General features: G+C 55.5%; 1 protein-coding gene across 2 annotated transcripts in view; it reads right to left on the bottom strand.

Moving 5' to 3' along the window:
• Nucleotides 1–26,330, bottom strand: part of Tsnare1 (t-SNARE domain containing 1) — a 112,167-nt gene that overhangs the window by 50,522 nt on the left and 35,315 nt on the right. For both annotated transcript variants that reach the window (XM_026403042.2, XM_026403043.2), the window contains exons 2-3: nt 18,022–18,165; nt 9,492–9,998 (exon numbers count right to left, since the gene is read on the bottom strand). In XM_026403042.2, coding sequence (XP_026258827.1) covers nt 9,492–9,998; nt 18,022–18,109 — 595 coding nt within the window. In that variant the 5' untranslated portion in view covers nt 18,110–18,165. The remainder of the gene's footprint in view (nt 1–9,491; nt 9,999–18,021; nt 18,166–26,330) is intronic.

Below are 26,330 nucleotides of genomic sequence, written 5' to 3'. Positions count from 1 at the left end.
CAGAGTCACAGGGCTGGCTGGACAAAGGCAGGGTCAGCCCTGCCTCTCTAGAATGAGCAGACCCTGCTGATGCACCAGCTCATAGGCTCACAGGTCTGCCATGTCTCTCCCCTGCCAAGCCCCCAGGTCCAGCTGCTATACTCACAGCACAGCCTGGAAGCACAGCTGAGCTGTCTGCAAGACAGGCTGCTTCAGCTCATGTCGCTGGCCTGAGAAACAGCATCTGACAACCCTGCACACACCTCTGCTGCACCTGCAAGGCTCTGGAGCCCCGAGATGCCTTCACCAAGTCCAGGCTCAGGATGGACACAGCCAGGGCACCAAAGAAAGGGACAGGACAGGATAAACTGTGCCCATGGTGGAGGAGTGACCACCACTCTCCAGCAGAAGCACACAGAAGGAGACCAACGACCAGAGTGCCACTCTCCCCACTTACAGATAAAGAGACCAAGGGCAGAGGCAGGAGACCCACCCAAGGCCACACCACACACCCAAGGTCACACCACCAGAAAGGAAAATGTCAACCATGCAGTCCTGGGGGGCTGCCCTTGCCCCTTCCAAATTACCTGTTGGAGGCTTTCAGCCAAATTATTGTGCATGAACTACCACAGTCATGTGGGCAGGCTCCAAGGCCCAAGGTGGCTGTCCATTCCGCAGGATTCAATTCAGGGCTGGAGGAGGAGGGGTGGGTGGCCAGAGCTGCTGTACACAGAGCACCTGCCTGGGAGGAGGCAGGACCCCATGCGATCAGGCATCCTCCTCACTGCCACCCCTCAGCCAACTCATGAGGCAACACTGCAGGGCACTGTTCACTGCTAAGGAACCTCTGGTGTTATGGTTCAGATGTGAGACGTCCCTCAAAAGTTCACGTGTGAGATAATGCAAGAAAGTTTAGAGGATACATAATTAGGTTATGACAGCCTTAATGGATCAGTAAATTAATCCCCTGGTGGGGATTAACTGATTGGTAACTGAAAGCAGGTGGGACGTGGCTAGAGGAGGTGGACATTGGGGTGTGGCTTTGGGGTATATATTTGGTACCTGGCAAGTGAAGACTTCTCTCTTTGCTTCCTAATCATCGTGTGAGCTGCTTCCCTCTGTCATATTCTTCCACCATGATGTTCTGCCTCACTTCAAGCCCAAGGAATAAAGCTGGCTATCCATGGACTGAGACCTCTGAATGAGCCCCCCAAAGAAACCTTCCCTCTTCTATAATAGTTCTGGTCAGATCTGTTAATCATAGCAGTGAAAAAGCTGAGTAGAACAGAAATTGATACCGAGAAGTAGGGTTGTTGCTGTGCCTAACCTGACCATATGGTTCAGAAACTTTTGGAGCTTTTTGGAATTGGTGGGAGGAATTTTGAGATGCTTAGTAGTATAAGGTGGAAATGGTTTAGAAGTTGTAAGTGGAACTTAATGGCCAATTGTGGGGGGAGCTCAGAAGACCAGAACAGCAGGAAGACCATAATGAAGATAGGACTCAAAGAGGGGTTGGAGGAAAAGAAGGACACTACTTATGTTACGTTCTGGCTGGGAAGTTGTCTGGTCTTGAGACATTCTGTGAGACTGATTTTAAAAAACAGTGGACTTTTTAATCCGGCAGAAGAAATTTCTAGAGAACATAGCATTCAGGAGGTAGCATAGATATTGTTGCAGGCTTTTAGCCAAATTATTGTGATAATTAGGACACTTGAAAAAAACTTGAAGGTGAGGGTAAAACTGGGACTCAGTAAGTTGCAGTCTTTAAAACATTACTACCACTAAAGAAATGCTAAAGACTTTGCCCAGAGACAAGGAGAAAGATGGCCTGAGGGCATCTCAGGAGCTGGCAAGACCATACACTTCTCAGATTCAAGGAGGTAAAACTAAAAATTCTCTTGAGAAGTGACCAGTGGGGTACCCTTGAGAAAATGCAAGAAGGTTTAGAGGACAAATAATTGGGTTATGAGAGCCTTAAACCAATCAGTGAATTAATCCCCTGGAGGGGATAATTGAGGGTGACCGAAGGCAGCCAGGGTACGGCTGGAGGAGGTGGGCATTGGGGCATGGCTCTGGGTATTTACTTTGTTATCTGGTGAGTGGAGTCTCTCTTTGCTTCCTGATCCTCATGTGAGCTGCTTCCCTCTGCCATATTCTTGCTCTGTGATGTTCTGCCTCACCTCAAGCCCCAAGGAATGGAGCCAGCTGTCCATGGACTGTGACCTCTGAGATCATGAAATCATTTCCTCCTCTATAATTGTTCAGATCAGATCTGTTAGTCACAGCAGCAAAAAAAAAAAAAAAAAGCTGACTAAAACACGGGGGATCAGAGCAGGGACGCACGAGTCACCATGGCATCCCACTACCCCTGATCTGGGAGCCCTCCAGGCCGCCTCTCACCCTGCCTGCCAGCAGGCCCAGTGCAGTACACCCGCACCACTCATGCTGCACACCTGCAGGCCTGGACAGGTCTTTGCAGGCGATGGATAAATGTCTATTACAACTAGAGTGGCCATGCTGGCCACAGGTCCAACCTGCATCAAAAGTAGAGTCAGACACAGGAAGAGCCACAGCAGGGCTGAAGGGCGAGGCGGGCTGCTCCCCAGCTGAGCCAGCAGTCCCAGGTGGCAGTCCTAGCAGGGTCCAACGCCCCAGCCCAGTTTCCTCCCCAGCAGGGTGAGAGAGGTAACAACCCTTCCACACCACAAAGCCAGGGAGATTACCTGGTAGCCCTGACATTTCCTTCCCATGTATCCCTGGGCTGTGCCACTCTGCCTGGGTCTCCTCAAACCCCACCTTCACTTTGCCCCAGGACAAAGTCCACACAGCCCTTCTGGTCAAGGCTGACCGTGCCTTCTCCTGGTGGTCAAAGTCAGCTCCAGGCCCTGTGCTGTGGTCAGCCTCCTGGGGATGAGGACTTACTATGGAGGACAGGGAGCCTGAGAAGCCTGACGAGACCTGCCTTCCAGATGGGCCAGTTCTCACTAGCACCTCCTGGTTGAGGACAGTTCCTTGTGCCCCTACCCTCACAAGCCCTCCTGAGCCCCCTCACCCAGAGGCGCCTGTCCCCTTCCCCTCATGACTGCCTGCCCCTGCTGCCTCAAGGAAGCCTCACTCCTCTGTACTGGTCCACTGCGGCTCCAGCTCCCTCGCACCCAGCTTGGTCAGTCCTGGCCACCCCTGTGGCAGACATGGCACCAACATGTGCAGGTGGCAGCCGAGGCAGAACAGAGGGCAGCTGAAGAGTGCAGTAGGAGGAGCTGGCCGCTGACCAGTAAGGAAACATGGAGAGGAAACCCTCACGGTCCCCATCTGCCAAGGCAGGGCACTTGGGGCAGAACTGCAGCAAGACCACTGGGGCACAGAAGCTGCCTGCTGGCCTCCAAGACAAGCCCTCAGTGGCTGTGAGTGTGGTGTGGTGAGGCGTGCGGGGGCGGCCCCACAGCCGAGGGCAGTACTCTAGGAGGCAGGACTCCACCACACGCCACTGCCACACGCACCCCCTTGGGGAGGCCCCTCCGAGCCTGAGATCTCCTCCCAGACCCAGCCTGCCATCCACAGGCTTGGGTTCTGGGACCTGTCACAGGGGCTCTCACCGCCTCAAGTTCTCAGCTGTGGGAGGGGGATCAGGACAGTTTTCCCACACAAAGACATGGAGCAAAAGCGCAGACAACAGCCACTCCCATTTTTTATTGTCGGCAAAAAGAAACCAAGGAGCTCTTTGGCTCCAAGCACCCTTGCTCTCCACAAGACCCAAGTTTAGGTGACATGGCTGTTTATGCCGGAGGGGACAGACCCTCCCCAGGCTACAGGGCAACGTCCACCCCCACCCTTTTCTTTTTCTGAAGGCCGTGGCTGGGACAGCCTCTTCCGGCAAGTGCTGTGGCTCCCTAGCTCGGCCCTGGCTCACACAAGTCCTGCCCGGGACACAGTACCTGGTGCTGGCACTGCTGCTCCCACAGGAACACATCTCCCAGGCACACAGCCCTGCATGCAGTGGCTGGGCGGGCTGCAGATGCTGCCTCTAGGCAACCAGGGAGACAGCAACAAGGCTCCACAGGCCGCAGGGCTGGATCAGCACTCCCCACATGGGCCGGAGGCCGGTCTTCATAGGGCAGAGCTTGGCACCGAGGGCAGACACCACCTGCCTCGTTAACAGAGGTGTCCATGTGGTGGAAGGACACTGAGCCCAGGGCTGGGGGTGGCGGGTGGCTACACCCAGGAGCACACGGCTCTTGGGGCTCTCTAAGTTCTGTGCGGCCACCCAGTCACTGCAGAGCCCTGGGGCCCAGCAAGCTGGAGGTCGCGGACCCGTCTAGTGTGTCCCGGCTGGCATGGGAGAGGTGTGCAACCCAGCTCCGGTCCAGGGCCCAAGATGCCAGGCCTGATGCAGAACACAGGTGTGGGCAGCCCGGAGGCCCTGCCCCCAGAGGGGAGCACAGGCATCTGGGCACACAGCAGAAGCACTGGGTCACTTCTGACCCTGCTGGGAGACCCGGAGAATGAGATCACAGGGAAAACAGGAGGGCGGGCTGCAGAGCCAAGGCAGGGTTGCCAGCTGGCACCCCGGAGTGCAGCCATCACAGGAGGGGAGAGATGTGTGTTGATGATAAAGATGGAGGCCCGAAGGCCCAGACACAGAGCAAAGACAACTACAGCGTCCATCCCAGGACTGGCTCTTTGCCCTCCACCACAATCTGGGGAGGGCACCTGTGCAGAGTCCCCATCTCAGTAGACAAGAGCAACACCACAGGGAACACTGGCAGAAACCGCCTGGCCATGCCAGCTAGGGCACTGTGGGCCATCTCTCTGAAATCCTGGGCATGTAGCCACATAGCTGTGGGCATTTCCCAGCCTCCCTTGCCATCAAAGAGGTTGACTCTCGCTCCCCATGCCCCACCACCGCAGAATTTGAGAAGTGAAGTGTGCGAGCTCCCTCTCCCACGCTTAAAAGAAACAGCCACCCGACGGCTGCCTCTCACTCAGTCCTCCTGTCCTGGCTGGGATCCGTGGGTGCAACTCTGCTGTGACCACGCAGATGAAGGACAGCACCCTCGGGGAGAGGGCGCACACTGCCCACCTGGCCTGGCTGGACTGCGGTACAGGAGCGACACGTGCCCCATCTCCTGTGGGTCTCCGCCTCAACAGCACAGATGCCCTTCACCCAACACACGCACGTCAGCATTCACTAAGAGAGGACGTGCTGTGGACTTACCTCCTCAGCACACAAAGTGTGGAAGGGCAGAGGAAAATATGCTAGTCCTCCTCTCTGCCTCTTGCCCTCCCAGGTCACACAGCCACAGGTAGCCACTCTCTGATGTGACAAAGGAGCCACACGATTCCCACCTAAGCCGCTCTCATTCAGGGCAGAGGACAGTTTAGGGCTGATGGAGAAAAGGGGGCCAGCCCAGACCCCCCAGACTGAAGCCACTCCAGACTGCAGAGCACGGGGAGGCAGGGGAAGCTGCAGCGGGTGAGAGAAGTGACACCAACCTGAGCAGCACTCACTACTCCAGGACAGGGGCAGGGGAGAGAGACAGAAGGCAATGCAGGGGGCAAACACCAAGGCGGCAGATTCAAACAGAAACACAGAGCATCACACTAAAGATAAAGGAGCCAATGTGCCCGGCCAGGCCCGAGCCGCCAGCCAGGGCAGAGAGCTGGCATGAACTATATTGCGATTGAATACCATTATAAATCCAGTTCCTTGGCCGCCACAGCCACGTGTGCACAGAGCACAACACTCCCGCTATCTCCAGAGGCTCTGGCGGACAGCACATCTCAACCACTGCAATCAGAAAACAGAGACTGTCCAATCAGAGGAAGGGAAGATTCCACTGTACAACTACTCAAAGCCCTGCTGTTGATATGCAAGATCACGTCTTCTAAAGCTCTCGCATGGAGCCAGAGCAGCTGCACTCCTCCCAGGTAGAGCCAAAGGCAGGACACCTGCAACCTGGAGAAGAGACAAAACAGACCCAAACACATGGGAACCCACATCCCCCCCACCCCAGAAACACAGGTGCACAAACTGCAAGAAGGAACCTCAACCCACGGCGGAGTCCCGAGTCGACCCCCAACCTTGCACCCCCAGTCAACAGTTGTGGACAGAAAATGGGCAAGGACTCAGGTGAGGAGAACAAGCCTCTGAGTGCAACCTGAGCACACATGGGGGGTGCCCTGCGGCACAAGTCAGCGCACCTGGAGGACGCGCCGAGTGGACACACAGACAGCAAGGCCACAGACATATCTATGAGAGTGGACATCATGAAAAATACTTTCTCTGAACACAACAGAATTAACTAGAGATCAGCAGCAAAAAGAAATCTCCCAGCATGCATCATTACTTCACATTAAACAGCACACATCTAAATGAACGCCACGTAGAATAAATCACAGGGGAAACCAGAAAACATTTTAAATGAATGAGATGAAAATGTGATATATTTATATAAGTAAAGCAAAGCAGAAAAGAAAGTTTATAGCAACAAACATATTAGAAAATAAGAATGGGCCTAAGTCGATTATCTAACAAAAGCAAAATGAACCTAAATAAACAAAAGGAATAAAAAACAAAGATGATCAGACATAATTCAATAGACATTAGAGAAAATCAATATAATCAGGTTCTCTCAAATGATGAATAAAATCAATACATTTACATCAGACTAATTCTAGGACCACAAACTTAAACCAGACTAACCAAGGACAAAAGAGCCAACGCAGAGTAGCCAGCCCCCAGGAGAGGAGGGGAGCGCCTCTGCAGACCAGCAGAGAGGAGACTTGGGGTCTCTGGCAGTCTCACGGGATTAACCTACAACTTGCTCCAACAGACATTCAGATAGACAGAAGCAAGTGGGCAGCCAAGTGAACGGCCATCTGCCTGAGACAGAGACAGCAGCCAGCACCTAAAACCCAACTGACCAAACCCACCATGCATAACACTGACTCAGCGTGCGTCACAGGTTCAAGTGCAGAAGCCTGAGGCCCAGAACTTCTACACTTAGAGCAGCAGGGACTTCTCACAGCCTGAGAGTGGGCAAAGACTTATGAGGCAGGACACAAACAAAGGCACAGAGGGAGAAACTGCTCAAACAGTGAGACTTTTCACCTGCAAAAACACTGTTTAGAAAACAAAGACAAGCCACAGTCTAAAGAAAATATTCAAATTCAGACACATGATAAGATAACATAACGTTCAGAATGATGAGCTCAGTGACACTGTAACCCGATATCACACTGTGATGGGTTCAAATAGACACTACAAATAGCCAGTACACACAGCAGGACACTCCACACCAGGGAAAGGCAAACCGAACCTACAACCAACCAGACACCAGTCCTCACCACCCACGGTGCCTGGACCCCCGAAGTCCCACGACGCCAGCTCTGGCAAGGGTGGAGAGCAAGTGCGCTCGCTCCCACTGCTCAGGTACAACCACTGGGAAAAAATTCAATCCCCGCCTAAGTAGAAGCACCGCCCTGTGAAGACTGTCCCCAAATGCCAACTACACAGACTGCGGAGCACTCAATCCCACTCTCCAGAAGAGAAGGTTGAGGCTGGAAGAGTCACCAGCAACATGAAGGTGCATGGATGCACCACCACAGAAGAGCCAGAGCACGCAAGGCCAGGGGCAGGAAGCGGATGCTAGAGAGCACGGGCTGCCTGCGAGTGACAAGATCTGCTCTAGAGTTACATGGAGGTGACAGACGCATGACAGCAAGAACATGCTGAAAACCACTGAACTACACACCGTAAGAAGGGTGAAATGGCGAATTCTGATGTGTGACTATTATTTCATTTAAGGAATAAAATAATAAAATAAGAGATTGTGGTGCCTGCCAAAGGCCCAGCACCAGCTCAACTTAGCAAGACCCTGGCTGTGTGGCCTCAGGCAGCCCCTCAACCTCACCTCTGCAGGAAGCAAGTGAGGGCCCCACAGTCTGGACCCAGGGACCTTTCCAGACCTTGCCCTCAGAGATCCCAGGGCCACCACCACCTGACAGCACACAGGCAGGTCCTACAGCTTCCAGGACACCACGTCCTGCAGATAACAAGGAACAGCAGCCAGAAGACTGTCCAGTACAGGGTGGGGACCAGGCAGGTGCTGGTATCAGAGAAGGGGACAGTACACATGCCAGCTGCTAGTCAGATGGCACCATCTTCACAAGTCTTAAATTCTCTACCTGTTTTAAGAACCTGGTTTCAAAGCTCTCCAAGGCCCACCCTCAGGCCAGGGGCCTGGAACATCTGTTCAAACACTGTGCAGGCCTGCCAGCTCTGCCACAGGCAGCCGCACGGGGCACCTCGTCTTCATTGCACACGCCCCTGGGCGGCAGAGCAGATCTGAGCACACACACTAGGTACCGCTATGGTCAACCAGCCACAGCCCTAAGCTCTGGGGATGGGCCTGGGCCCAGTTCCAGCCATGACTTGTGCAGAACAGGGCCTCGACCCTCCACAACTGGGATCTTCTGCATGGCCCAGGGGTCACCCACACCTACACATATCTGGGCCCTACTCAGAGCTCCTGGACTTCAGGCCTAACTGACCTCTCTTGACCTCCCCAACCTGTCATTTGCCCCCAGAGTTACACCCTCTGGGTGCTCCAAGAAAGACCCTGGGCAGCCCTGGGCAAATCCTTCCCCCAGGTCTCAACCTGCCAACCATGGTGCAGCAGGTTGAATCCACCAGGACTGAGGTCTCTGATGGGCAGGGACATAGCATAGGGTACGGTGGCACTCTCCTGCATCCCAGCCACTTGGAGGCTGAGACTGAAGGTCGGCTTGAGCCCAGGTATTCAGGGCCAACCTGTCAAACACAGCAACAGGCCCCCTCTTAAAAATAAATAAGCAGAAGGATTTCAAGTTCAAGGCCAGCCTCAGCAATTTAGCAAGACCCTAAGCAACTTAAAAAAACAAAATGGGGTGGGGATGTGGTTCAGTGGTTAAGTGCCCCTGGGTATAATCCATGATAATAACTAGATAAAAAAATAAATACCATTACACAGCAGCAGTATCTCACATTACAGCTCTGAAACCAGGTCACTGAACCAACTTAGCAAGTCATAGTGAGCATTTTTTTTTTTTTAAATGAATAGGACAGGAAAAAGCAGCAAAATATCCGGCTTTGAAATGCCTGTAACTCAGCAGTGGTTACGATCCCAACATCTCTTACTCCCATCACATTGAAGAGACTGCCTAAATGACCGGGAGAAGAGAAGTAGGCTCCGAGTGGCTCCAGGACAGGGCAAGGCGGGCAGTCACCACCCACTTCTGAGCACCTTGGCACATTAAAGATGTCTGAACGTCATGAACAGGCATAAGTGAACGAGGGAATGGGGCAAAGAACCATGAATGAGGACATTCTGAATGACAACAGTGGGGACAGAGGAAGACATGGACAGGGAGGAGACCACTGTGGAGGAAGGTGTAGCAGTGCGGCCAAGGTGCAGCCACCCTCCCTCTGGCCACGTCACAGGTCTGGAGGGCGAGCTGGCCCAGGAACTCACCTTTGGGCAGCTCGAGGCCAATGCCCTCGGCAGGCAGGGCTGGGCAGGAGAAGGTCTTGGCCACTGCCTGCTCCACAGGTGTGAGGGCCAAGGCCTGTGGCTTCCCGGAGCCCAGGCCAGGATCAGGCGTGGCCTTCTGGAGGTCGCCCAGCTTGCGCCGCACAACAGCACGCAGATCCCGCCACTTGTGCTTCAAGTCAACGACGTCACGGCGGCAGTAGCCCAGAGCATTCACGGCCTGCAGGATGCGGCTCCACACGCGGTACCTACGGGTGGCCTCGGCCTTCATCAGCCCCGTACCAAACAGCAGCTGGTGGTGCTTGCTGACCTTGGACACCAGCACCTCCGTCTCCTGCAGGCAGAAGTTGGGCTTCCTCTTCTTGGCCCGGCTGGCACTGGGTCCCGCCCTCCGGCCAGGGGGCCCCACAGCAGGGTCCTTCCTTGGACCAGAGGCAGGGGGTGAGGCGGGCTCCAGGGTCCGGCGGCCCTTGGAGGCAGCGCCTAGTCCTGGAAAGGCACCAAAGCGGGTGTTTAGGTCCCTGGACCTGGCGGGGGTGGCAGCTCGGCAGAGCTCCCAGGGCGCCTCCTCTGTGGTTGCTGCTTCAGGACACAGCTGCCTGCTCCTGACTACCTCCTTGCTGGGCACCCAGAGTCCTGGGCTCAAGACCCCCTAGCTTCCACTGGCCTGCCTGTCTTCCCTTCTTCTTCACCACCATGGCAGAAAGGCAGGGACAGCCACCCCTGGGCCCTGTCCATCCCGCTGGGGCTACCCCTAGGACAAACCCTGCCTGAGAACAGCCCTTGCCAGCAAAAGGCCAGAGTGCCATCTATACCTGGCCGCCTGCCAAAGCACAGCCTCATGAGCCCAGTGGGCACTGGCCTAGGTCTCCATGCCCATGCTGGAGCCACGGCAACAGCAGGAGAGAAAGCCCGATTTGCAGCACGCTCCCCTGCCACCCAGTGTGCCACAGCCCTCCCGCCCCAGCCCACCGGGGCCCCGGCCAGGCCAGCAAGCAGCACCAGAGCCTCCCTGTCTTTCCCTACCCACAAGCTTTGTCTCCAAGCTGTGGCTTCCTGGAGGCAAGGGCCCGGTCTACTTCCAAAAAAATACCCAGCTCTGTAGGAGCAAGGGTGGGCTTCCCACAGGTAGGGGCACAGCCCCCAATGCTGGAAGACTTTCGGGGCAGATTTTTTTAGGGTACCTAAGCCCCCTCAAGAGAAGCATGCAAGACCAACAGCTCTGCCCTGCCCCCCTGGCCAGTTCCCCTAGAAGCACCAAGAAGAGGCCTCTCTGGCAGGAGGAAAGTCCACCCAGGCCCTTCTGCAGAGGCCACCATCCCTGTGCCTCCTCCACCATACACCTGCCTGAGGGCTGCACTGCCCCAAACCATCCTGGTCTTATAGACTCTGCGAGGGGGCCCATGCCTCCTGGCTCACTGTCCAGAAATGGCCCACATATACTCCAGTTCTGGCCCTTGGGACAAGGAGACCAGCCAGGAGGGGAGTATTATGGTTTGGATGTGAAGTTTCCCCCAAAAGCTTATGTGTGAGACAATGCAAGAAGGTTCAGAGGAGAAATGATTGGATTGTGAGTCTTGACCCAATCAGTGAATTAATCCCTTAATGAGGATTATCTGAGTGGTAACTGGAGTGGTAGGGAATGGGTGGAGGAGGTGGGTCTTGGGGGCGTGGCCTTGGGGTATATATTTTGTATCTGGGGGATAGAAACTCTCTCTGCTTCCTGATCAACATGTGAGCGAGCTGCTTCCTTCTGCCAACTCTTCCACCATGCTGTTCCGCCTCCCCTCAAGCCCTGAGGAATGGAGCCGGCCTTCTATGGACTAAGACCTCTGTGAGCCTCTACAGTTGTTCTGGTCAGATCCTTTAGCCACAGCAGAGAAACAGCTAAGACAGGGAGGAGAGAGGGAAGGGTGCAATCTAGCTGCTCTAGGGGTGGAGGCTCCCACAGGACAAAGAACTGCACCAGGTGATCTTCAGAGACAGAGTAAGAGCAAATGCTCTGGACACCTGGGGAGAAAGGCCACAGAAGCAGCCTTGGCCAATCACAGACGGGGGTGATGCCCAGACCTATGCCTAGTGTCTGAGAACCTGCTGGGCCCCCTTCCCACGCTCTCCCTGCAGGAGACACAGTCTCCACCCAGCAGTCACTGCCCAGCACGACAGCCTAGGAGGAGGTACAGACCCTCAGTGACTGGGACCACCATTTGCTCAGCAGTGGGGACCCACGCTGCCCTGCCTGCACCCCCACCATCACACATCTCACCACGCCGGCACCCGGCCACCCCAGCCAGGCTGCAGGGCCCATTATCTCACAGGGATCCCCCAAACACCCCTACAAGGGCTGGTCCAGTCTGCTCACCTGAATCACACAAACCTTGAACTTGGGGGTGGACAAGCCTGGGACATTTATTGTTTTAGAGTAGAATAATACAAATTACATGCAGACAGTTAGGGCTGGGGCTGTAGCTCAGTGGTAGAGTGCCCACCTTGCACATGTGAGACACTAGGTTCAATCCTCAGCACCACACAAAAATAAATAAAGATAAATACTTTTTTAAAAATGCAGACGATTATGAATTTAAAAATAAATTATTTGCAACCAAGATATCCCCAGATGGGTCTGGGGCTGTAGCTCAGTAACAGAGCACTTGCCTAGCATGTGTGAGGCACTGGGTTCAACCCTTAGAACCACATAAAAAAATAAACAATTAAAGGCATGCTGTCCATCTACAACTATAAATTAAAAAAAAAAAAAAAAGATATCCCCAGATAAATGTTAACCTGTTAAAATACTGTATATGGCTTTGCTTCTTTTATTTACCACATTTGTCACTAATTGTAACACATAGCAAATCACTCAAGGTCCTTCAACACTGTGGTTTATTTTAATTTTTTGCAGGGGAGGGGGGTACTAAGAATTGAACCCTCTGCAACTAAGCTACATCCTCAGCCCCTTTTTATTTTTGTTTTGAACTTACAACCCTCTTGCCTTCACTCCCAAGTGGCTGGGTCATATCGGCTGTGCCAGTGCCCCACTGCACTAAGATTTTAGGGAGGTGTCAGACTGCATTATGGACTGCCACTTAGCAGACCGCACCCCTGCACTGGTACATACAGTCTTTCTAGTTGGCACTGTGAAACCATGCTATGGTGAGCACCTCTGCCTGCCTCACTGACTGTTCCCTAAGACGGAGTCCAAGAAGAGGCTGAGAGAGGGAACATTCCGGGCGCCCCAAGCTGGCTGCTCTGGGACCAGACAGTTCAACGGAGAACAAGCCCTAAAGCTGCATAATTACGGATAGGGAAACAGGACCTGGGTGCCCAGCAGAGCCTGGGTAAGTGTAGCTGTCCTCACCCTGCAGGCATGTGCCTCCACAGCTGTCTCTGTCTCCCTGCTGTCCTGCCTGGAAGTAACTGGGCCTCTACAGCCAGCCCCACCGAAGCCTTCACGGGCCAGCCACGGTAGAGGGGACTGCACCAAAGAGTGAGCTGAGTAAGACCCCACCAGCACCCTGACAAAGCCCCAGTGTGAAGAGTCAACGTGTCAAGACAACACCAGCCTTTTTCTGATAGAAATGAAATTACACTAGAAATCACTTTTAAAAGACATGAAAAAAATACATATGCTTAGAAATTAGTAAATCTATTTGTAAATAATTCCTGGGTCAAAGAAATCCTAATTGAAATTAGAAAATATTTAGAACTAAAAAATTTTTAAAATACTCTGTTTTTAAATGTGTGGTATTCAACTAAGTGTACCTCTTTGGAAATTTATTTATTTTAAATACTTTTATTAGGAAAGAATAAAAGCTGAGTATTGCCTATGAACAAGAAAAACATCCAATCTGCAAGTCAGAAAAAATAAAATGGCATCAATTCGAGAAAAGGGGAGGAAAATAAAGAAAATACAAGCAGAAACTAATTAAATTTTGAAGCTAACATGTAGCAGAAAGATGAAGAAAGTCAGAAGTCACATCACAGAGAGATTTGTACACCTATTTCAAAGAGGAAAATGGGAAGGCGAGCACACTGTCAGGAGTGAGGGGACATCACTCGGACACTGACAACCTGCGTCAAACAAGGGCGACTGGCCACTGCATGCCTCCTAGGGCCCTGGCTACACAGGAAGCAACTCACTCAACCTGGACCCCAGGTGGCCCAGCACAGGGGCCAACTCGCCTGCTACCTTCAGATGGTGCTGGGCCCAGAGCAGGCTATTTGGAGTCTGCGCTCCAGCCCACGCAGGGTGCTGCCCACGTGGCACCTGGCCAGGACAAGCTCTGTGCACATTCCTTCCACTTCAATACACGGGAACATCTGGATGAAGCAGATGCTTTTCCAGAAAATGCCACTTAACAAAATGATCCAAGGAGAAACAAAAACCTGAACAGTTTTTTACTACAAGAGAACTTAACAGGAAGTCAGAACTCCTACAAACAAAACCAGTCTCCCAGCAAAATCCCAGAAACACACAGTCCTATGTGCCCACAAATTCACAGGAATACATGAGGGTCGTGACTCAGGACGGTTCGGCCCGACTTTTCACTGTAAGTGGGAAAGTAGTTACTAGAAATCAAGGTCTTTTCCTGGGCTGGTGACACACAGGGGACCCTCCCCTGCAATGCTGGGCAGATCCAGGCAATCCCACGATCACCAAGGAAGCTACCACAACTCCACAGGTTGCTGTGCTGCCTCAGCCTTCTGGACACCATGCCTTGAGGTCCTGCACCTGGTGTCTGCAGACGCCAGTCTCTGTGCATCAGGAGTCAACACTTCATTAAGACAGCCTTGGTGTGAGGCCATCTGCTCCCAGCTGTAGGTACTGCAGGGTCCTGAGCACCTCAAGGAGACTGGGCACGCCAGGGAGGAACACCAGCACATTCACGCTCATGATGGCTCATGGGGGCAGGACCCTTCGTAAGTCAGGGCACCATCTGCAGTCACCAATTCCGTCAAACCTTGGAGAGAGGCTCCAGCTAGCTCAGGAAGGGAAGAAAACAAACAGGATGAAGCCAGGCACAGGAAGAGACAACGACGTCATCTTACAGGAAACTGAGGAGATGCCGCGGACAAGTCACGGCCATTTGGGAGAGGAGTTTAGCAGAAGCTGTGTGCAGAACAGTGGGCAGAGGTCGGCCACACTCCACAGAAGCCTGCTCCCTCCAGCAAACAGACCTTGAGGCAAAAGAAATCGAGATGGAGGCACCCAGGTGATCAGAGGCTCAGAAGGCACACAGAAGTGTCACAAGAACAGCCATGGGAGAGCTCAGTGACCCAGCATCGAGGCTGAGACACGCTGCAGCACTGGAACCCTGTCACTGGAGACAACTAGATGTTCAGGCCAGGTGACCAGAAGCCTGACTCGTCAGGGTTCGGGAGGGTACAGACAAGCTCAGCCGGGCAGGAGTGGGGGGTAGCAACAGAGACCACAGAAGGCTGCCCTGGGGGTAGACACATCACCATGTCTACTTTTGTAGGTTTGAAAGTATCCATGTTTAAAAAGTTAAAAGAGCAAAACATTTAAATTAAATAAAATCTCTGGACGCTGCTTTTTAAAATAACAACTGTATATGTACACAGCAACAAACATTTGGAGAAGTGTCATACTCTGAAGAGTACCACCGAAAATAGCAGCCAAATAGCAGCAGGTTTTTGTTGTTCTTCTTCTGTTGAAACAAATTTAAGATATGTAAATCTTCATGGAGAAAATGACAAGGCTCTATCAAAAGACGTGAAAGAAGACCACACATCCAAAGACGACACGCCGCCGTGGGCTCAGGGTAGGAGGTCCCCGTGCAGGCTCGTGCCTCGGCAGGCGGACCCAGAGCCAGCCAGCCAAACCCAGGAATGTGACACACTGATTCTCAACTTCATGTTCAATAACAGAAAGCCCAAAATACATAAGGCATTTCTATACTGCAATGAGAAGGGCAACCTGCCCTGGAAAACAGAGAATTACGAGAAAGCTGCAAAAATCAAGACGGATTTAACACCAGAATAGAAAACTGACCGAGAGGCCCCAAGGGACACTGGCTCTCCTTGGCCAGTGCTGCAGGTCTGCAGAAAAAGGAGGAACACACGGTCTGGACCATTTGCTGCTCAAATCGTGGAAAAAACGTTAGAGTCCCTCTCCCTGCTCACACGACCTCACGCCATCAACGAGGTCACTTTCCTGGAGAACACAAAGGCACATCACTAAACCAACTGACAGGAGAGTGGTGTGGGTGAGAGGAGTGGGAATTCCTGCCCACAGCAGGCACGACCCACGGGGGTGTCCACAGCACGTCATTGAGGGTTTCCGTCCCCAACACAGAGGAAATGTAGAAGAACAAGACAAATCCAAGATAAAAACAAGAGCAATGAGCTACAGGAAAGACCTCAGGGCCCAGTAAACATGAAAGGTCACCCACCTGAGCTAGGAAAACAGACTGAGGCCAGACAGACCACCTCACACCCACATGCGTGAACTGGCAACAGCCTGGCAACATCCCTGTCCAACACCATTTGGTGCTGACAAAGACATGGAGTGGGGCCGGAGGAAGAGGGTGGGCGGCATGAGAAGAGCAGGCAGGACTGCGACCCTCGTTCCACCCCGAAGACTCTGGCCACTGTCTGTGCTGGCATGGAAAGGGAAGCAACCTGGGCGTCCCTCAGACATGGAGCTGGCAGAGATGCCACAGTGCACTGTGGAGCTGCATGCAGAGCACCGGGAGAATGAGCCCAAGGAGCCCTGGCCGTGTCTTTGGCCTCAGGAACAAAATGCAGAGGAGAAGTAAGTCCCAGAACTACACGAATACCACTCGATAAGGCCCAAAGCCATTTCGAAACCAGCACTAAGGAAACACAGCAACACACACAGACCTCGGGGCCGGAGGGAGGGAGGCGGGCTGAAAGGGCATGTGCAGATCTGTAGCCCAGGATCGATGAATTCTGCACCTGAACCACGAGCGTGCACCGCACACAGGGCCCTGAGAACACATGCAAACCAAGGGCCCAGAAAGGCGCTCGCCCTGCACCCTGCCGAGAACCCTGAGGGCTACCCCAGCCCCAAGGAAGGAGGCATGTGACAGGACACTGTCCTGCTGCCCTTCCACCCACGTCTCTCACTGCCACCCCTCCCAGGCTCCAGTTGATGGCTCATAGACTGTCCCCATTCCAAGGCTCCTTCACCTCCTCGGCTCAAGCAGCCCTGGCTAGCCAGCCCAGTCTTGCTCTTCACACAGTTCACGGCACCCATGTGAGGTGATCTCAGAAACTCTCCCAGGCAGGATGTGACCCTAGGGCATGGGGCTCACCTGCTTCTTCTCCCCCATGCCTCTAGCTCCTAGAACACAGCCTGGCACACAACACTCGGCAGTGGAGAAGAGGAGGCTGGGGGTGGAGGAGCCTGGGCAGCTGCTGTTCTGAGGGAAGAGGAAGGGGAGGTCCTGTAGGGCAGTGGCCCCATGAGGAAGAGGGAGGTGGCCACTTCTGATGAGGTCTGGGACCCTCACCCTTCCTGCACCATCCACTTCCCACCACAAGTGAGAAAAACACCAGCCCCACTCTTTGCTAGAGACGCAGAGCTAAAAGTCAAGGACAAGCCCAGTGGTGGCCCATGCCTGGCCTCCTCCTCTGAACAGGCAGCCTGGGGAACTGAGCCCTGGCCAGGAGCCTGGAGGGCCACAGGGAAGAGAGTCCCCAACCCACAGAGAAGCCCCCACCTGAAACTCAGTGGAGTCAGGCCCAACACACATAGGCTTGCAGCAGCCGCTAGGCTGAACCTATGGCCTGGCCCAGAGCCGGGGGAGGTGAGCAGAGAGCTCAGGCACCCCAAACTCCATGTCTTTCCTCACCTCAAGATGGCAGCTCATGAGGCTGCCCTCCACCAGAGACTGCAGCCGGACGAGCCTGGCAGCCAGGGCGTGCCTAACAAGGGAGCCAGGGGTGCCTTACAGGTCACACCCACATGTGTAAAACTGACCACAGCCTGGCAAACAGCCAGCTCTACAGGGGGCTGAACAGGGAAGTGGCCATGAGACCCAAGGCGGGGCCAGGTGCAGGGGACGGGGCCAAGAGCTCAGTGACGCACACAGGCAGGGCTCTGGCACTCAGAAGTGTCAGGGTAGATCTCAGTCCTGCCCTGCACCAGCCGCACAGCCCCAGGGAGCTGTCATCCCCCGAGTGAGGGCTCAGTTTTCTTCTCCACATGCTACACAAATGGTCACCTGCTCGCGGCAGCATCAAGAAGGGTGGATGTCATCATTCATGCGCTCAGCCACGACCAGACACCCGGGCACCATCGACAGTTCAGCACTGAGCGCCAGCTCCTCACCCCACAGGAAGGCTGACCCCACAGTCTGCCCCCACACAGGACAGCCCCTCAGTCTGTACACTCCCCTGCCTCTGGAGCTCAGCAGCCACAGCAGTCTCTGGTCACGGGCCACACTCCTCAGGGAACATGACATGGAGAAAACCTGCCCATTGTCACCATGCCCACCTATCCTAGGTGCCAGCTGTGTGTCTTTACCTGGAGGCTGACAGCCTTGCCTTGAGGATCCCCTGAAAGGTCCACGGGTCCCCAGGCCACCTCCGCTGGTGATGGACCCATACGACATCTTCTCACAGCAGAAAGGGCAGGCAGCTTCCTCAAGAGCTACAAGAAACACAAAAACTGGGGAGGGAAAGAAGAAAAAGAGAAGGGGTTAAATCCAGATCCAAGGTGGAGAGGGGCTTCATGCCCATCGTGAGCCTGGGTCCTCTGTGTCTTTTTCCAGCTGAACCCTTAGGTTCACGGCAGCCTCCAGGGAGTGGCTCCACCAAGCCCCTTACAGCAGCCACTTACTCCATGGAAACACGGCCCTGAGGAAGACACGCCCGAGCTCTCCCTGCAGAAGTCCCATGGGAGCCCTACTCCCCTATTCCCACTCCACCAAGTTTCTGGGTGGCTGGCTTTCCCCTGGCTTGCCCGCATGGATTGGTGCTGCCCAGGAGCTGAGGCTGCCGGCTGCATCTCTGCCTCCAGCACCGTCTGCCTGAGCGGCCCCTAGTGGATGGCAAAGCAGGGTCAGGCTGCAGAGGGGATCTGACCAGCCATTTGTTAACCTGCGCCCCTCTCCATAAGCCACTGATCCCTCTGGGCCTCAGTTTCTTCCTCTCTAAAATTAGGGCAGTGAAAGTACCTACTCCCCAGGTTTGTTAGGAGCCGTGGCACACATGACATGCTCAGGGCACCCAGCTCTCAACTCCACAGTGACACCAGCCACCCGGTGGCTTGGCACCCTGCATCCAAACCAAGCCATGACCAGGGGCCATGAGATACTCTCTGGCTGGACGCGGCCAGAGCAGCGCCTCCAGGCTCCCAGACCCTAAGGTGGTCCCTGTGCATGCCTCCCCGGGGGACGCCCCAGCCCTCCAGATCCAGCTTGTCACTTGTCACGCCTGCAGTCTGGCCAGCCTCAGTTCTGAAGACCCTACAGTGACCACCCACAAACCATGCAGCCCTGCAGGAAGAGGGGGTCTGGAGCAGAGGGAGCTAGATGCACAGAGAGTCAGAAGCAAGCCTGAGTCCCAGCACCTGAGGATCCCCAAGGAGTCTACCTGGGATCAGCTCCTGGGCATGGTCGCACTGTCATCCACCAAAGCAGTGGCAGCAGGGACTCCAAGCATCCTGGTCTCAGGCCCCCAGGACACTGCTAAGAATCACTGAGGCCCAAAGAGCTTTAGTTTATGTGGAGTCTATCCACAGATATTTACTCGTCTGAAATTAAACAGACTTTTCAGTTGTTTGTTAATTCATTTATCCTAACCTAGATATTTTTATGGAAAATGACTACAGTTTTCAAAGCACAGCACCTCAGTGAGAGCCTCCTGGGCTCATGTCAGTCTCTAGGCAGGCTCGGCCACACACCTGGGTCTGGGGCCAGCCGCATCCTCATACTGATCGGGTCGCTGGGTATAAAGAAGTCCAGCTCTGCAGGAGATACCGTTGGCAGAGGGACCCTGCAAGCCCCAGGGAACCCTGGGGACCTGCCTGAGGCCTTGTGCCCTGTGGGCGGGGAGGAGGGCTCAGGGGCTGGCTGGGGAAGAGGCTGTGGAGGTCTGCTGCCCAGAGGGGCTTAGGGAGCCCAGGGGCTCCATGTGAGATCAGGTCACATGAGGCAGACCTCAGCCCTCGAGGAGCCCTCCACAGCAGGGCCTCCTAGGGGGACCTAGTGGGTACAGCAAGGACACACGGGGACCCAACTTGAAGAGGAGAGAAACTCTTCAGAAAAGAAACAGTAGAGAGCTGACAGTTCACGGACAGCACTCCCACACACCAGCACTCATCTGAGTCCACCACCTTCATAGGCTCCAGCGCTGTGAGATGGCAAGGTCACCTTTGCCTTGCAGGGTGTGGAAACGGAGGCCCAGAGACAGGGGATAACTTGCCCAAGGTCACACAGCTGGTAACTGGAGGAGACAGGCTTCAGAGCCAGGCAGTCTGGCTGCAGTGCCCAGACACAACTGCACTGTCCCCCACCCCCCAAGGAAGAAGGCCCCACAGTCCCATGGAGACTTGAGGACTTCAGGGTGTACTCCATAAAAACCAGGGGTCACCTAAGGAAGGAAGTCAGCTGGGACTGCCTAAACCAGAGGCAGGAAAGGGAACGAGGACTGCGGCTGAACAAGGTGGGCAACCCACTGACCATGCCCCAAGGAAGGTTCTGGACAGACTTCCTCATGAAGATGAGACAACAAACCACTGATATGAAGAAACATGAGACAGAGTGAAAGAGGGTTCTCTGTCTAGGACCCAAGCACAGAAGGCAATCAGGAACCCAAGGAAACCAGAAAGGCAGGCAGGAGATGAGAAGTGGCGTGGCATGTGCACAGTATGCTTGGATGCCACCAGCGTAACATGTGCAAGTGTGTGCGTGTGTACACACACGTGTGCATGAGTGCCTGAGGGGGCGTGCGTGCCTGTAACTGTACACACGGGTGTGAAAAGAGACTTCAATCTCCACATCTTGCAAGTCAATATAATGCCTAAATGCTTTAAAAAAATCAAGTAGCAATGCAGCATTTAGAGAAAAGATAAACATCAAAAGAATCTACTCTCAGAATCAGACGTACTCGACTCTGGGGAGGGCAAAAGAGGAGCACCAGGGATTGCTGTTTTTCTTAATTAATCTTGTAGAATGCATTTACTCTCTAAACTATATGCATGTACAACTTTAGAGTACTAAAGATCATTTGCAAGATTCCAGTGAAACATCATGCAGACAAATTTGCCTGGAGATGAGGTGGAGGGCTGCTGGGGGCTCCCTTAGCAGACAGGAGTCAGGCAGAACCCAATGCTGTGCTCCAGCCCTTGGAAGATGCCCCAGAGCCCCTCACTTTGCCATGTACACCCTCCCACAGATACGCCCCGCATGCCCACTGGGCTCCAGGCACTGTCACGATATGTGCAGTGCAGGCCTGCCTGGCATCAGCCCAACCAGCCTGAGAACTCCAAAAGGGCCTCCCGCAAGCTTGGGGAGCTACAGCCCCAGACAGGGAAGTCCAGCCGCTCAGGAGGTGCTGAGCTCAAAGGGCACTCTCGCCTGTGAGGGCATCTGGACACTCCTAAGAATGACAGACAGCAGTGGCCAGAAGTGACGGACATGAGGAGAGCTGGTGGGGAGTGGGTCTCCTGCTGCTCCAGTACCAAGAATGGACTGCTGGCAGGACACCAGTGGGACTGCTGCTGGGGCTGGGCTCTGGGGGGGCAGAGCAGTGGAGCTAGCAAAGGGCTGGCAGAACCCAGGGAGGGAGGAAGGACGACCAGCCCCGGGTTCCTTCCCGCTGAGAAAGCAGGTGGGCTGTGCTGTGCCCTCCCCACTCCAGAAAAGAAGGGGCAGCTGTTTATGCTCGAAGGACCCCAAGGAGCTCAGCAGATGACTGAAGCCCTGGGTGGGCTGCACAGAGGCGGGGTCTGCTGTGTGAATTCCTATGGAGACATCCTGGAAGAGAAGCTGCCGCAGGGTCAACACAGGAGGGCCAGGCAAGGCGGGCAGGGGACGAGAGGCCCAGATAGCCTCTGAGGGTGGGTGCAGTTACCGTGAGTTGCTGCCAAGGGCAGAGGGTCTGCTGGATTTCATGAGAAGGGGGCACAAGAAAACTTGATGAGGGTCTGAGAGAGGTGGGAGAGTCCTTAGACTGAAGTGGGAAGGGATTCAGAACTCCAGGCACAACTGCAGAGGGTTAGCTGGAAAGGGGCTGAGCAGCCCCAGCACCAGGACCCACCAGGTGCAAGAGAAGCCCTGGGCGGCCTGCTCTCCAGCAGGCCGCGACAGTAGGCCCCACCTCATCCAGCTTGCAAGTCCATTCTGCTGAGTGATGGAAGGTGTCGACACCTCTGTGTCTGCTCAGCCCAGCCTGCTGGAGAAGCACAGCGAGTCTCAGCAGCAGAGGAGGCTGGCCTGAGTACACAAATGCCTCCTGGCCAGCACCCTGGGCCCCAGGGGACACCTGAAATCCACAGGGGCAGGTCCCATTTCTGAGAGACAAGAACACATGGGGTACTCAGCCCCACCAACCCAAACTGGGAGTTTGGCACCCCTGTCTCCAGCATCCCACCTGTCCCCCTCCCCCAGGCCCCAGAGCCAACAGGGCGATCTAGGAGCAGTTTTGAGTGGCCCAGGAAGCACAGCCAACGCACATCCCAGCACCTAATGCCCCGCACTTTGAAACCACGAGGCAGGCACCTGTGCCCTCACAGGCTTCAGGAAGCTGGCCATGCCTCAGCTCATGCTGAACCCAGCCCTGCCATCTGGGGACCCTGCCCCCCCATGCCCAGGCTGTCCCCTACCTCAGAGCCTCCACCCAGGCTGTGTCCTTGACTTCATCCCTGCAGTTTCTACCCATCAACCCCACAGGCCAGCCAGGGGCTCCCACCCCACTTCCCGCCCATGCCTGACCTCAGGGTCCCATGCTGACCCCCCACCATGCCAGGCAACTCTCTTCTCCATGAAACACACATTTCTACTTGGCAGGATACTGCCTGCCACCCTTCCTGAGGGAGCCAGGCACCCTCAGAAGCCACACCTGCCTGTGCCCAGCCCCAGTGCAGTCCTCATCCATCCACTTGTTGTGACAATCAGCCAAATCCTAGCAAGCCAAGACACCAGGGCCCAGAGCAAGGTGGCCTCCAGGCTCCGTGCCTGGCCTTTTACTGAGAGGCAGAAGAACAAGATTCCTAGTCCTCACCAGGGACCAAAGTGTGACCTTAGGAACTGGGCACAGCTCACATCCCTGAGCAACCCCACGACTCTGAGATTGGCACTCACAGGGGTCTCATGTACAAAGCAACCAAAGAGACACCAGGAGATGACATGACGGGCCCCAGGCTGCCCACCTCACCTGCACCCTGCCCAGGTGCCTTGCTCACGTGAGTGTCTTTAATCCTCATGGCTCCCTGCAGCGCTAAGTATAACCCCATTTTAAAAAGAGGAAAACCAGGCTCAACCCGCCCAAGGTCACTCCCAAGTGCCAAAGCAGACTGAACAAGCAGGAAGGCAATCAGACTCTCACTGCAACACACAGCTTCAGTTCCAGCTAGACCATGCTGCCTACATCACCGGCCACCTGGAAGACAGGCAGTGCCCTCCCGTTGGCAAGGTTGAGCAAGGCTTTACCCAGGACTCGAGAGCCTCCAGGACGGGACCAGCACAGGGAAGCGCATCTGTGCCTAAGCACAAGAGGCAGGGGCACTGCAGGGCACAGAAAGAGGGGACGAGCCGTGGGTGGGCCAGGCAGTCGGGGCTCCAGGCTGGCTGGCATGGCTCTTTCCACAATGCTCCGACTCCTCGCGTGGCCCAGGGTGCTAAGAGTTTCGGACACTGTGATGCACCAGAGGCTTCCAGGAGGCGGCGGGCCAGGACAGAGCGAGGGATCCAGCGAGAGCCAGCACTCAGAAAGGCGGGGCTGGGCAGCAAGAGGAAGGGCTAGGAGGCCAGGAGAGAGGTGGGGCAAGGCCTGGGGGATCTGAGAGGTCCTCCGCAGAGCGTGGAGGCCAGAGTGGGCAATGGTGAGCTAGACAAAGAGAGAGGGAGGGAGGGAGGGCTGGACAAAGGCTGCAGAGGCCGTGTGCAGCCCAAGCAGGCGGAAGCTGGCAGCAGGGCCAGGCAGGAGGGGTGGGCGGAAGCTGCCAGGCTGTTGTACCCAAAAATGGCCCCAAACCCGGGGCTGCCTGACTAAGGTTGAACAGAGGGCAGAGACAATGCCCACTTGCTCCTGAGGAGGCCTCCTACCACGCTGCTTCCGTGATCACCGGCCAAAGCCTGCCACCAGTTCCTCCAGCCTCAAGCCCTCAGGCTGGCGCCAGACTCCTCCCAGGGACCCCAGCTCCCTGCCAGCCTGAAGGGAGCTGTCTGTCCTCATACTGCGCAGATCCTGTTTACAAGGTGCCAGAGGAAGTGGGGGTGCCAGGGAACGCCCCCCTCAGCCCTGCTCCCAGGTCCAGGAGCAGAGTGACGCCAGTCAGCAGATTGCCGGTCAGCCCTCCCAGCCCAGCGCAAGCTGGGGTCCCAGCACTCAGACCCCTGAACCAGCACACAGGGCTCAGGCCCCCTGGCCAGGCTCCCAAGACAGCATCCCAGAAAGGACCCCGGCCTCTGGCAGAGGGATGACTGGGCCCCCTCAGACAAGGAATCCCCCAGGCTGGGGCTACCCTTCCTAGCAGCAGACAAGGAACCACGTTCCCTGGAACAGGGTCCCCAGAATGCCCCCTGCCTCCCTATGGCTGAGGGGTCTCCCAGCTAGGAAGCAGGTCTTCTATGGGTCACAAGGAGACGTGGCAGCTACAATCCTGTTTTCCCTGCCAGATGGGCAGTAGTGCTCCCTCCAGAGCTAGGCAAGGGGTCAGTCAGCTCACGTCACAAGAACCCAATCCCTGCTGCCCAGACCCCAAGCCCCGTGAGACACAGAGCAGAACTGGATAGGCCTGGCCTGCCTGAGAGGGTCTCATGCTGCAGTTGACAGACACAGAAGTTGATGATGCTTGTCAAATGGGGGAGGAAAAGATGAACTGCTGAAAGGGAGGGCACAGCCAGGGACAGACACCCTGATAACTCAAGCCACTGCTTCTCAGGTGATCTCAGGGCTGAGCTCTGGCCAGGATATGCAGAGGCAGAGGTGACAGGAGGGAGCACTACTGTGTCCCCAGGAGCAAAGGGCAAAGACACGAGCCAGGGCCCTACATCAACTAGGAGCCAGACCCTTACAGATGCAACCTCTGACCTCCTGTGGGGTCAGAGACCCGTGAGGAATTAAAGACACTCACATGAGCAAGGCACTGGACAGGGTGCAGGTGAGGTGGGCAGATCATGAGGACATGAAATCCCTGGGGCCGATTCTGGCCCCAGGTGGGCTGGGCTCACACCTGTGTACTCCCCATCTCTCCAGAGAACAAATGGTGGCACAGGATGGCATTTAACTCCTCCCCAAGAATCTCAGCTCCAGCCTGCCCAGTGCATAGAGGGAGGGATGCTGCCTTCGTGTTCATCCCAACTGCACCTGTGCAGAACTCCACGGAGAAAAAGAGTCAGCAACAAACAATGGGGTTGAGAGCGGGTGAGGTCCAGGTCAAGGGCAGCTCTCACTGCAGAGCACTGAGAACCCCTGGCCCTGTCACACACAGGGCAGGCACAGGCTGCACCAGAGCCACGAAAACTTGCTCGTGAAGCCTGCCTGCGGGGAAAACCACTTTCCAGAGCAAAGGTGAAGAGGAGAAGTTGAGGGCTGAGGCTGGGGCTCAGTGGTAGAGAACCTGTCTAGCATGTGTGAGGCACTGGGTTCGAGTCTCAGCACCACATACAAATAAATAAAGGTCCATCAACAACTAAAAAAATTAAAACAAAAAGAGAGAGAGAGAAGATGAAGGAGGGGGCTGGGAGCCCGGGCGCCAGTTTCCGGAGGGGTGTGCTCTGCAGGGGCCCCTCCAGCCAAGGTCCCTCCAGGGCAGCTCCTGCAGGCAGGAACAGGCACCGCACAGTGAGGGCAGCAGCAGGCAGCACTGGGGCCTCACCCACGGCCTGGCTCAGCCTAATGAGCCCCTGTTTACAGCAGCTGGCACTCTCAAGGCCTAACACACAGCCAGCCTCTCTGGGTCTTGGCTCAGTCTGAGGCAGAGAACACAGTCCCAGCACAGGAGCAGAACCTAGGGCCAGGTCACACGGCTCAGCCTTGACAGCCACACCTCACCCAGCCCTGTGGCCTCCAACCTCAGTTTCCTCACCTCTAACGTGGAGTCAGAAGGACGACCCCAGGAGGTGAGCATGCAGACCAGCGTGGCAGCCATGCGGCCCAAGAAGGAGCCTCAGGCACTGACGGCCCCTAACACCTGGAAGGGAGAAGGCCTCTGAGTCCCAGCAGCCAGCACACCGGGCTGACAGAGGCCACGTAGCAGCCACCACCTGGAACCATGTGCTGTCTCCCACCTGCTGCTTCAAGCTGCAGGCGTGAGGCTCCCCGTGCCGCGGTGTCTGCCAGGGAGTAGGGAGGCTGCCTGCACTGCTCCACCCTGAGCCCCGTGGCCAGCGCCAGCCCTGGCCGCACTGCTCAGAGCTCAGCAGCTCCCCCTGGGAAGGCGGCACTGGGGGCCACGACTCCACACAGCTCCCACCCACAGGAGTCCAGGATGGTGCGCTACCCGGCTGCTGCCCTGCCCAGGGCCAGGCAGACAGCCTGAATCAGCCCACACAGGAGCCTTCAAGCTGACTAACGCCATCTGGACCCCCACCTCCCTCCACTGGCCACTGCCTCCCCAGGATGGCGTCAGCTCCACAAATGTGTCCTTAGGACACGAAGCCAGAAGGC

This window comes from Urocitellus parryii, chromosome 7 (genome assembly GCF_045843805.1).
Source record: "Urocitellus parryii isolate mUroPar1 chromosome 7, mUroPar1.hap1, whole genome shotgun sequence".
NCBI lineage: Eukaryota > Metazoa > Chordata > Mammalia > Rodentia > Sciuridae > Urocitellus > Urocitellus parryii.
This window is presented reverse-complemented; position numbering and strand designations above follow the sequence as displayed.